Source organism: Idiotropiscis lumnitzeri, chromosome 7 (genome assembly GCF_059441095.1).
Source record: "Idiotropiscis lumnitzeri isolate Australia: NSW breed Sydney's pygmy pipehorse chromosome 7, RoL_Ilum_1.0, whole genome shotgun sequence".
Classification (NCBI taxonomy): Eukaryota; Metazoa; Chordata; class Actinopteri; order Syngnathiformes; family Syngnathidae; genus Idiotropiscis; species Idiotropiscis lumnitzeri.
The window spans coordinates 2,612,988-2,625,561 of NC_142397.1; the positions used below are offsets into that span (position 1 = coordinate 2,612,988).

Consider the following 12,574-nt stretch of genomic DNA (forward strand, 5'->3'; position numbering starts at 1 on the left):
TTTACGTAGCGGCGTGTGTACGAGAAACACCGTGACACCGCCCCCCCCCGACCACCACCCCCCGCCCCTGACATTTTCTCCAGCTGTCAACGAGCACTCAGCGTTTGCTCTCCACCGGACGAGCGAGGAAGCGAAAAGAAGAAGAAGCAGAAGCAAAGGCCATAAATAAGTCAAAAGTGGAGAATCCAGAGATGAGCGGCGAGAATGGAGGCTCACCTAAAAATATCAGTGACAATCTATTATTCATGACTGGTGTTCGTTTCCCTTGCACCCCCGCTGACAGAAGTGAGCGGTTATGACAGCGCGTTCGGAGGCTTCAGATGAGCTCCCGGCACCTTTCCTGATACGGACGGTCAGCCGATCATCTTTCCATTGATCCCACTTAACCGCTTCCTCGTAGACATGTCGGAGCTTGCCGCTCTGTGATGTTTGCCACCGCAAGAAGCTGCAGAGGTGTCACCCAATAAAGCGGCTGCCACTGCATAAAAGCCCCTCGCTCTCTCCGGTGTGACACGCGATACAAGAGAGCGACGAGGTCCCTGGCGGCGGCAAGGACGGACGCCGGATGGAATAGTAAACAGGGGCCGCCGTTTGGGAGGGACTGAAACACTGAATTGGGTTTAACGGAACTAGAAAAAGTAATCGAGTCAAGAATATACTGAATAATTCTATTTTTGCGTTTCTTGTTTCGTTTGTTTTTTTACGATGTCACACCGTAGTATTGGAGCCAACTGTGGAATCCTGGGCGGTTGTTGTGCCTTTTGGTGAATGCTGGTTGCCATGACGACTACTGTGTACTGGTTGATGAGGAAGAACTACTTCTTTCTTTTTGTTGCACAAAAAAACCGCAAAGTCGACTTGCGCTGAATACTGCACCATCCCAGACCGAGACTTGCCCAAGATCAGAACTCACTCAGACCTAAACAAGACCAAGACTTGAGTCCGAAATAAGGTCTTCAGTCTCAACATCAAGAATGGACTTGTGTTGCAACATCTAATTAAAGACACGAAACATGTTTTTTTTTTTTTTTTTTCCCGGGGCTACAATGGATTCGTGGCTTACGAGTCAGTTTCAGGGTGACAAATTGAATTGTTATCGGATTAAAATCAGTATTTAATCTTGCTTAGATTTGAGGTTTTTTTTGCAGTGGGCAGCAACGGCACTGGCGGATACCGGATGAAATAGTAAACAGCGGCAGCCATTGGGAGAGATTGATCCTCAGCAGAGGCGTTATTAGCGTCAGCCCATTAGCGTCTCTTGTTGTTTCGTCTCTGCAGGCTTTTGTAAACGCCTTTTTTCACCATTGTAATACGCCGACGTCAGTGTTTATTGTACGCCGCAAAGGCCCAAGCGAAATTGCTTCATTTTTTCATCGTTATTATTGTCAGGCCAATTTGGGGATTTTGCCATACTCAATTTATTGAATAAAAATAAATAAATCAGCCGACGGAGCCAGTTTAAGATAACCACATGCCAGCACACAACTGAAAGTTGCAGTTAACTTTCATCAAGCCCTGTCTGAAAAGACGCAGGAAGTCTGCCATTTTGGTTTTCAAGCGGCCGTTTTTGGTTGTTTCCATTACGCACTTCAAAGACGAACGCATTGCAATCCATTACCGATGCAGCTCTTGGGTCAGGCGGTCCAAATGACAAACTCTCTTGTTTACGTTCATGAATGTGTCCCCTCCCTCACAGAATATGTGCTGTGCGCTTCGCGATGGAGATAATGTGCAAAAGGCCCTCTGTGACTTCATGCTCCCTCAGCGTCTCCTTCTCGAGGCTCTGTTTGATGTCAATATTTAAATCATTTGTCTTGACAAGGAGGAGGCGGCGGCGGAATGGCCTTTCGGTGGGCCGGGGGAGGAGATAGTTCCACTTCCACGCACCGTAAAAGAAAACCCGCCATGGTTTCCCTCTTCAAACCAAATAAACTGCCGGCGTGAATAATGATCGCATGACAGCGCCGGGTTAACTCTGGCGGTAACTCTGTGCAAATACAGCCGCTTTGGACGTATTTGCGGCGTTATCTGCTCCGCTTGTTTACAGTGCAGCGGTTGGACGGCCAAGGTCTGCTGAAGGAGAGCCAGCCTAATTAACATAGAGGCAGGTTCCTGGGGAACGGCATAGTAGGAGGTGAATGATCTTGCCTGTGGTAAGGACATGTTGAGGGCGGCCGCTAACACGCCGGTGTTAATTGTTTCCGCTATGTGGCAATATTTAAGACCCAAACCTCTATTAAAAATAGCCTTTTGTCCAGGGAGTGTTTTGTTTTGGGCACAAACAATGGCTGACCAATGAGCAGGTACGACTGCGCTGTGCCAGGTCATTTGTCAAGGGAGACGTTCTATTTGGATGAATGCCCGCCATAGGTGGCAAACACACTCTACACTGCAGTGGTCCCTTCCCTTTTTTCCGCTGCGGACCGGTTCATAAGAATCCAAACCTTTTGTAGATCGGCAACCGGTGTTGGCAGTGCGGGGGGAGCTCGTATTTGTTGCTAATGCTAACAGTTAGCTGCTAGCCAGCAGTAGCCACTAACGACGGAGACGTTACAATGACGGCGTAATTAACTAACGTTTTATTAGCGACTGAATATGATTTCAGGATGGTGTTGTGTTGATGTTGGTAGCCGCTATGAAACGTCAATTAAAAGTGCGATAAAGCAAGCTTGGTGTGAAGATGCTTTACCTGCGCTGTTGGAAACTTGTCCGCACCTTGCAAGGGGCCGAATCGCTGGACAGTTTGCTTTCTTCTTTGCGCATGCGTGGGTCGCAAAATCGCCGCTCGACTGGCTTCCCTTGGGAACCTGCCTGTAGCCTGTGTGACGTCATCTAATTTGCATGTTGTGCAGATTCGTTCGTATCCTCAGCTGGCAGTCGTCAAATGGAAGGCGTAAAAGTCGCATTTTCGACAAATACCTGAAAAATGCCATCCAGCACAGTACGCCGTTGTATTTTTTTTTTCTCACCACCTCTGGCCGCCAATCGATCGTTGGGGGTGACAGCCGATTGGCTCTCATTTGAAGACGTCGATGTCCAGGTGGAGGGTGGCGGCCCCGGAGTCTTGATAAGCAGCCAAGCAAGTCTGGCAATCTGCACTCTTTATTGTTTCCGTCGCAATGAGAAAGATAAGTCGTGCTTTTTTTTTTTTTAATTAGAGCAAAAAGCAAACTAAAGCTTTCTTATCTCATTATCGCTCCAGCTCGGCTAAGAAAAAAAAAAACAACCTCTGAGACATAGATGTTTTTTTTTGTTGTTGTCCTTGATTGCTTTAATTTTGTACGGTGTTTGATTTTCATAAGCTACCATGAATCTTTGACTTGTTTCTTGCTGCAATATTAGATTTGCTTCTTTCTCACAGATATTCAGCATCAATGCAGGAACTGAAAACATTTTTTTTTTGTCTTCCATACAGAACACAGCAAAAATTAGATATTGTTTCATACAAAAGTAAAATCCTGGGTGGATTTCGTATATTTTGGTGCTGTAAGTAGCTAATCTTTGTTGTGGCGGATGCCGCATGCTACATTAGCAAGCTAGCTGGGTCGCTTCAATTGTGGCCGCGTTAAACTAACGACTCGGCCACACATAAGTTGTTGCCATGACTACCACTACTTTTTTTTCTCCAAACTGCGGCCCTGGGGCCACATGCGGCCCGTTGAACGTTTTAATCTGGTCTGCCGAACTTGAAAAAAAATTAAGTTTGCCCACCCCTGGGTTAGAGGAAGCACCAAACTCCTACTCTGACCTCCCTCGAGTTCATTTTAAGATTCTGCTCCATGTTGAGTGTTTGGTCGGGACAACAGAAAGAACCCAGTGAAGGTCATAGTTCTGAAAAAGCGCTTCTTTTTCTGGCACTTGGGGGGCCGTGGGGGCTGTGATGTGTTAATTTAATCGCTGGCTTGAGCTGGAAAGATGTTGATTCATCCCCGTGGTCGTCTTTTGGCTTGAAGTGATGCATTATCCGACAATAAACTCACATTTGCCGCGTCCCACTTTAATTCAAGACACTCGTCCTCATTTACCGAGCGACTATTATTCTTTGGCGTCATTAAGCAGAAGGTCCAATTTGTCGACATCGCAGTGACCTCGCCGCTCTTTTCCCGTTCCCGTGCAGGCACGCCTGCGTCATCCGCGGACAAGTGGTGACCTCGGACGGAACGCCGCTGGTGGGCGTCAACATCAGCTTCATCAACAAGCCGGCGTTCGGATACACCGTCACCAGACAGGACGGAAGGTAAGAGACGCACGCCATCAAGTCAAACACGTCTGTGTTCTCGAGATGCTTCGGCGCCGCCATTGATCCGCCTCACGCTTTCCAATTTGGAAGCGCCGGGCGCAATTCCCAGAGACATCAAACAAAGCCCGTCTGGTGCACGCTCGTAAGTTACGCTTCAGTTGCAGCCGGCGAGGAAAAGGGAATCAAATATGCCAATTGAAAGCGAGCAAGTTTGGACTGCGTGGCGCAGATGGACGTTGTTTATTCGACAGTGGTGCTTTCGGGAGGAATTGAAGCGGCACACATGCATTTGATACGCTCTTTACGTAGATTTACGCACTTTTGGTTCTGCGCGTTAGCGCGTCTTTTAAAGGACTAGTAATCCTAATCTCACTGATAAGATTATGGTGGAGTGCGTCGGGAAGTGGTTTGTCCACCAGGTAACGTGATTCGATGGAAACGGCTGGAGAAGGGCCCAACCGATGAATCGGCGAATCGATATAACAAGCCGATATTAGCTAGCTCGCTCTCTTTCTCTCTCTCTCTCTCTCGCTCTCTCTCTCTCTCTTTCTCTGTGTTTTTCTCTCTCGCTCTCTCTCTCTCTCTCAACATATAACTAAGAAAATGAAATTTAAACATTCCCACCCCAAAAAAAATCGATTTTTCTTTTTGTTGTAAAGTTAAACAAATGCATCAGAACAAAATATCACATCTTTGTTGTTGGAAGCATTACGGGACCCAAAAAGAAGTTATTATATTCATATCTTTTAAACAATTAATCGGTTATCGGAATTTTCGATATTTTTGAAACGGCGTTCGCCTCTTTCGGGCCGATTTTCGTGGAAACGTACGCGATCGACATATTCACCCGCAGCTCATATTTTGATGCCAGCAATCCAATTCTCCATTAAAAAAAAAAATAAAAATCTTGTTTTCTGAAAACATTAGACAACTATAATGTGAGGCTCGCAATTTGATTCATTTATCTTGTGACGTATTCACCTTAATTTGACATAATTCTTCCTGATGACCAACCCTATCTATGCTCTACTCAGAGGTGATTTCCGGTCCGTGCAATCTGTTTGGCTGCACGTTCGCAATTATAGGGGGCAACGAGAAAAAAAAAACCTGCAACTTGAAATGATGTTCTATTGGCATCCTGACATTTGCAATCATTAGCGTTTGAATGGGGAATTTACACGCGTCCTTGTGGAGACAGTAAAGGGATTTTCCGGGATTTTGAGCATAAACGTTGAAGTGAGAGTTAATCGATGCCAAGGAAGTGTGCTGGTGATTGCTTTTGGGGGCGTTGCAGCTCGCCAACGCACGTCCACAAAGAGCGCAGTTGTCCAAGTTTGGCGTCAAACAACAGACACGCAACCATTTTGTGTCTTCCTTGGAAGAATGGAAGCCGTTGCGTTTGTGAAACATGCTCCACTTCCTGCTGACATTTTTATCACTTGCCGCGTTCACTCTTGATCCTTCTCCCCTGCCTTTCATCGACATCCCTCATCATCAACTCTCCTCTAATCTGCTTTGGCCTTAAAGTCTTTTCCTCTCGGACTTTTGCTTTTTGCTATCTGCAACGCCGCCTTCCTTCATCCCTCCCCCTTGCGTGTGTTTTTCTCACGCAAGGTTCCGTTTGTCCTTTTCCCCCAAATTCTATACGCTTCTCTCGGAGGCATCTTAAGTGTAAACACTCCTCAATCGTCGAGCTTTCCCCTCCTGTAAACATGCCCCGGCAGCCACAAGCATTCCCAGCTGCGATCACTGTAAACAGGCTCAGTGCAGCGTGAAATCAGAAATGCACCTGTTCAGCCACTTAGAAATGGGAAAACTGTCGAGACTCATTTCTATGATGTGTTCTTTATTGTCCAAGGCCTACTTCGTTCAAAGTATGCAGGCCTCTGAAAAGTTTGCCGTTGTAGACAACAAAAAAAAAAAAAAAGTTTTTTTGTTTTTTTTCTTCGCTGCATTGCTCGCTTTTGGTGGCTTGACATAAACCACGGAGCGAAGGGGGCTTTCGTGATAGCCAATAAGATCGCGAGTTGATGAACACGGCTTGTAATTGGATACTCACTCGTGAGGGGGCGGTGCTATGCGGAATCAACACACCCGAAAGTCGAAAGTGGCGACCGTTCGTAAATCTCAAAAAAATTCTTGATTTTCTTTTAAGGAGGAGGAAAAAGTGTGGATTTAATTGCAGATGCACTTGCGAGGCCATTTTCAAGACGGACCTTTCAAGAGAGGCGAGATGGTCCAACACTCGTTCAGTACTGTCTAAAGGTTTTTCTGAATATTATTTGTCCAGCCGTGGTGTCTTTAAATGATGAAAATACGAGTGGGATTTATTCAAGTCGGACGAAGTCGGACTTCACTGAAGGCCTCGGTGTGAAATGTACGGCCTGCCACTGGGTCCTGCTAATATTCGACAAATGCTAACTGATTACAAACCCAGTAGGGCTCTGAGGTATGCCCACTTGGGTCAAATAATGGAGCCGAGAGTTCAAAGCAAACATGGTGAAGCAGCATTTAGCTGTTATGCTTGCACGTCAGGGCTTTTCGACGGAGTGGAAAAATGTAGGAAAAAAAAAAAAGACTGAGACTTCCACCTTGAGCAGACGTCCAATGCGTCATGTATGTCCCTCTTGTCTTCTCAGTTTCGACCTGGTCACCGACGGGGGCATCGCCGTGGCGCTGCACTTTGAACGCGCGCCGTTCATCACGCAGGAGCACACCCTGTGGCTGCCGTGGGGACGTTTTTTCGTCATGGACACGGTGGTCATGCGCCACGAGGAGAACGACATCCCCAGCTGTGACCTCAGCAGCTTCGCCCGGCCCAGCCCCGTGGTGTCGCCGGCGCCGCTCACCGCCTTCGCCGGCTCCTGCGCCGAGAGGGGGACGGTGGTGCCCGAAATCCAGGTGACTGAGGCTTCACGCACACTCGTGACCGAGTGATTCTTTTTTCAGGGCCGTTGCCGATACCGATTCTTAGTAGTCATGGAGGCCGATAACCGATATTTGAAGCCGATTTTTTTAAAGCCGATATTTGAAGCCGATGTTCATTTGTTAAAAAAAAGGGCAAAATGGTGTCAACATTTTGAAAAATCAAAACTCAAAAACTAGATGCCGATAATCGGCAAAATGCCAAAAATCGCCCCCGATAATCGGCCGATCGCTAACACACACACCCACATATCTTCCTGCTTTCGACTGGAACGCACACAGGGGTCTCCTGCAAATGATTCCTCCCACACACGTGTGTCAGACTCCGAGGACGATTCATCAAGCGTAATAGTAATAGTCGCTAGTGTGATCGTCGTCTCTCTCCCAAGTAATTGCTCTTCCTTGCAACTTGGCCACTTTCCAGCGTGCCGAGCATGGATGAGTACGCACTTTCACAATGTCATCCCGGCATCACGTTGATGTTTTAACACTGAAATCAGCGTAATTGTGAGCTTGTCGGCTAATTTTCGAGCTGACATATCAACGCAAGACGCACTCATCTTAGTAAAGGTCGACATGGTTAGCTTGCATTTTTTTATTCCTTTAAGTCAAGTTATTGATCATGGTTCCTGATAAAGTAAGTGCAAAGAATGAATTCAAGTTGGAAAAAACATAAGCGAGGTATTTGAGTCGTCAACTTTGGCAAAACAGTACGAGCGTACGCGTCGACATTTTGTACTTTGCTGATGCAGAAAAAGTCAATAAACGTAAAGCCAGCCAAGGCCACTTAAATAATTTCTAAGCTTTGGACCTCTGTTCATGAAAAGATGGGGAACCTGCTACAAATGGAGAAAACGCTTGGCAAAAGAATGTGAAGTTTAGGGAAAACATATTTTTATTATGAATTTGACCGTTATATTGATGCAACTTCATCTTTGCTGCTGTCGGGCCGAAAAAAGTACAATTAACAAGCTACTCGACATCAATTTTGCGAGCGCACGTGACTGCCTGTCGAACCGGCGTCTCTTTGCCCTTTTCTAATTATCTCGTCTCCCAGTTTGCCTCCCAAGATTTATGACATATCAGTGAATTTCGTGTGCGTCTATTTATAGCCTCCGCCTTGTCTTGGCTCCTCTTTTGAGGGCCACTCTCTGCTCGCCGGTCCTCGCGAGGGCGAATTTGGATCAATGGCGCTGCAACCAAATGCGCGGCTGACTGACGTGTCCTCTGACCGGCGTTACGGCGGGTCGCTGTTTTAATTGTTCCAGTCTATCTTGCCGGACCAAAAAGGAGGGCGAGAGTGGGCAAAGGTGACTTAATTAGAGCAGAGCGGAATAACCCGGCGCCGGCTGACCTTTCGCTGCAACGTGAACGCCACCTGACATGCGCGCAGGTCTCCGCCCGGCTTGTTATTATGACGCCATATATTATCTGCACGGCCGTGTAAGACGCAAAGCCCAAGGGCAACGCGGCGCTGCCACCGTCGCATCGAGACGGCGGGACAGAGCACTTGTAATGAAGGACTTTTCTGCTCTGAAATCGATGGAGAAAACTATTCAGTGCGCTATAATGAAGAAATCCTTCAGCGGCTTGCCTATGATGCCGCACTATAATTGTCCTCCTATTGATGTTTCGGCTCCATAGATCTGCTCGAAGGAAAGGTTATGAATAATACGCGACGGTCTGTGCTGGTCGGCGGCCAGAAGGGAAGACAAATGGACGCTGCTTGTGAAATAAAAGGCCATATGGATTGTATTTATGGGCATGTGGCAGCACGCTGGCCGAGCGGTTAGCGGTGGTCAGCTCTTTCTGTCGAGGATAGCTGCTTCCCGATTGGGCGGATTTTTTGGAGACTTGGAATTCACTGCAAAACACTTGGGTCAAGCTAAAGAAATGCTTATGAGAGATGTGTGCACCCAATTTTAGTGTCGCTTGGTGGAACCGGTGTTGGCGGCTTGTGTATAATTGATGTGCAGTTAAACGTAGTGGGGCGGGGCATTTCTTCCTTTGCTCACGGGACCTCTCCCGTAGTGCGTGTGACTCCAGGTGAAAAAGCAAACAGGCAGCTTACTGCTGATTGGCTGCTACCCACTGCACAAGGAACCAATCGGCGGGTCAATCGGCTTCTGCAGGCAGGGTTACCAGCACAGCAGAGAAAGAGAGAAGTGTGCTGCAGTGAGCCAAAATGAACCAGCTTTTAATTTATCGGCCTTGAAAGTTAAAAAAAAATAAATAAAAAATAGGGCGATGACGATAATCGACAAAATGCCGATGATCACTAGAAAAAACGGTGAAAATTTAAAAAATAAATAAATAACTATTAATGAATTCTGACATAATTGGAATATTTGCAGAGTTCCAAAGATAAAGTTACATTTTTAATTACATTTACCGGAACATTTTGGTCCCTTTTGAAAGCTTTTTTGTTTCCCAATCTTTACCAGAAGAGTCCAAATTGTCAATGGATGGATATAAAATAACGAGCATGTCTGGTTTGGTTTTTGCTCCCGCGTAGACACTGCAGGAGGAAGTTGCCATACCGGGAACGGACATGAAGCTGGGCTACCTGAGCAGCAGGACGGCGGGTTACAAGTCCATCCTGAGGGTGACCCTGACCCACGTGACCATCCCGTTCAACCTGATGAAGGTGCACCTCATGGTGGCGGTAGAGGGCCGGCTCTTCAGGAAGTCCTTCCCCGCTGGGCCCAACCTCCTTTACGACTTTGTGTGGGACAAGACGGACGTCTACAGCCAGAAGGTCTACGGCCTGTCCGAAGCGTTTGGTCAGTGACGAAATAGCCGAAGCGAAATGCTGAGTGAAAAAAATCTGGATGCCTTTGGGATGATATTGAATAATATTTAAGTGCTGTGAAAATGAATGGGGATTTTTTATTTTTTTATTTTTTTGTCTGCCACAATTTTTAGAATAAGACCAATAACAAGCCTGCACAACGTACATTTATTTTTAAATCTAAATATATCAATTGGAACGAGATCAATCGGATTGATTGTGTGGAATTAGATTCACGTCAAAATAATGGTTGGAAGATGCATTGTCCTTAAAAGTTGAATACAACTAAACTATACTTACTAAATGTTCTGTATATAAAAAAAAAATTTAAAAAAACATTTTGAACGTTAGAAAAGTTAATCTGTGATTGCATGCACACCACGAGACGAATGTGATTTGTTTTGGGTAAAATGTGATAAAGACTCTCTCTCTTCCACTAACAACCCAGGCTAAACTTAGCCCCTCCCTAACAAACAAAGCTTGTCTCTAAATTGAGATGTTTCACTTCCTTGTTACCGATTACTATTTAGGCAGTGCTTTGCTGACATTTTGGAACATTTCGGAAAGGAAAAAAAAAAAAAAAACACGAATAGGCGAATTTGGGAACGCTGCCGATTACTTTCCATTATGACTCCAATCATTTCAGTCAAAAATATTTTTCTTACACTTAATGAATATAAAGGATCTTAAAAAAAATGAATCCAAGCTTTTTGATGGTGACACTTTTTACCCAAGAAGGAATTGTTTCCTTTATTTCCGATGGGACAAATCAGCGGTTGACCTTCCGCTATATTGGGAAAATAACTCTTATGCTACATAAAGAGTTTTATAAGCAATTAGAGGACGCCCTGTGGGATGCGCTGTGGCGGCGTCGCACCACCGCCTCCCAGTCCAGGTTGTCTTGCGCTAACCTGACTTTGTTGTTTTAGTGTCTGTGGGTTTCGAGTATGAATCATGTCCGGACCTGATCTTGTGGGAGAAGAGGACGGCCGTTCTGCAGGGATACGAGAGCTCGGCCTCCAAGCTGGGCGGCTGGACCGTCGACAAGCACCACGCTTTGAATATACCGAGCGGTGAGTCAACTTCCAAATCCCTTTTGCAATGTTCTATTCTTGGGGGGGGGGGGTTGTTTTTTTGTTGCACGCCTACGGTTGCACACGAACCGCAGAAAGACGACGGATGGTGGTTCAAATTGTTGTACATATGGAATTTAAGATAAGTGCTTTTTTTTTTTGCCCTTTCTCTTGTCCGTTTAGATCACTAATAGACATTCGTCTCCTGAGCCTGAAGGCGGTTGTTCTTCATTATTATGCAAGTCACCATTTTTATGCAAAATGGGGGGTAAAAAAAAAGGCAATCACAGAATAGTCCATTGACGTGTGAAGGGAATTCATTTGACATTCAAAGGAAATTAGGGTACTTAAAAAAAAAACATGTCATTTCTGTCAAAATCGTGTGTGAATTTGGACAAGCTGACATCCCACAGAAGGAATTGAAATATTGGAAAATGGAAGCTTGATGAAAAATTCATTGTAAATTAGTTAAAAAACTATTTTAGTTTTGGAAAAATTCCTGGAAAAAATTGGAAGATTTTGAAGTCCAGTTGATGAATTAACGGTGACATTTCTTGTATTCCACCATTATTTGAGTGTTTTGTTTTTCTCCGGAATTTGTTAAAAAATAGTAGCTGGGATTTTCTAAATGAGATGCTTGCTCGTTGGTATGATTTGAATCGGTTGAGAAAAATAAAACAGTGAACAGAAGATCATCCATTCCTTGCATTTGAGAGCATTTTCAGTTTACTGGTGCGCTATTTTTGGAAAGGACCCGTGGGCTACTCATGTTATCCTTGAGGCTACCTAGAACCTACCGGCGTCTTTTTTTTTTTTAATGACAATGCACGTTGATCAACAAAGCAAAAATACATCCATGTTTGCAGTGTCTCCTTCGTCTTGCTCCCTCCCTCCTCTTCTGTGTGTGTAACTGCTCGCCCCTCCCCTCACTGGCCAAAGCAGAAGCTCGTTTCCTCGACGCTGCAAGCAGCCAATCATATTACGTCCTGTTTAGAAGTCGCCTCAGCTCATTGCTGGTGACAGACAGACAGTATCGGTGGTTATTGAAATCTTACCTTTTTTAAAACCGCCGTAAACTGTCAATTTGTCGGGTCATGCCTACCTTGAACTACAAAATAACAAAACTGACCAAGAAATTTGATTGGAATTCGCCAATTCGCCTCAATGAACCTCGTCATCTTTGCTTCTGATTGCGACACACTCACTACCTCCCGTTTTAGACATTTTTCTGTGCTGTCGATAACCGCTGTCCATTTTTCCCTCCCCGCCATCCAAGGGGTCAATTATTTCATTTTCTGCCAAATGGCTCCTGAAAAGTGGATGAAGTGAGGAGAAAGTCCCGTCCAGCCACCTGTCTCCAGCGAGGGTCCCGCTCGGCGTGCGCAGGGTCCTCATCAGAGGAGATGAGGCGTGCTGATGGGAAAAGTGCTCGGGAAGCTTTGATCCGTCACGCCGAGTCGGAATGCGCCCGTGCAGAGGAGAGAAGCCGCTGGCACATTCGACAAGACGTAGCATAGCGGATCGCCTCGCTACTTTGGCTCCTCC

General features: G+C 45.8%; 1 protein-coding gene across 11 annotated transcripts in view; it reads left to right on the plus strand.

The window, feature by feature from the left end:
• tenm4 (teneurin transmembrane protein 4) overlaps positions 1-12,574 on the plus strand; it is a 152,224-nt gene that overhangs the window by 100,287 nt on the left and 39,363 nt on the right. For all 11 annotated transcript variants that reach the window (XM_088301570.1, XM_088301569.1, XM_088301571.1 and 8 more), the window contains 4 exons: positions 4,118-4,237; positions 6,880-7,141; positions 9,681-9,948; positions 10,886-11,029. In XM_088301570.1, the coding sequence (XP_088157696.1) occupies positions 4,118-4,237; positions 6,880-7,141; positions 9,681-9,948; positions 10,886-11,029 (794 nt within the window). The remainder of the gene's footprint in view (positions 1-4,117; positions 4,238-6,879; positions 7,142-9,680; positions 9,949-10,885; positions 11,030-12,574) is intronic.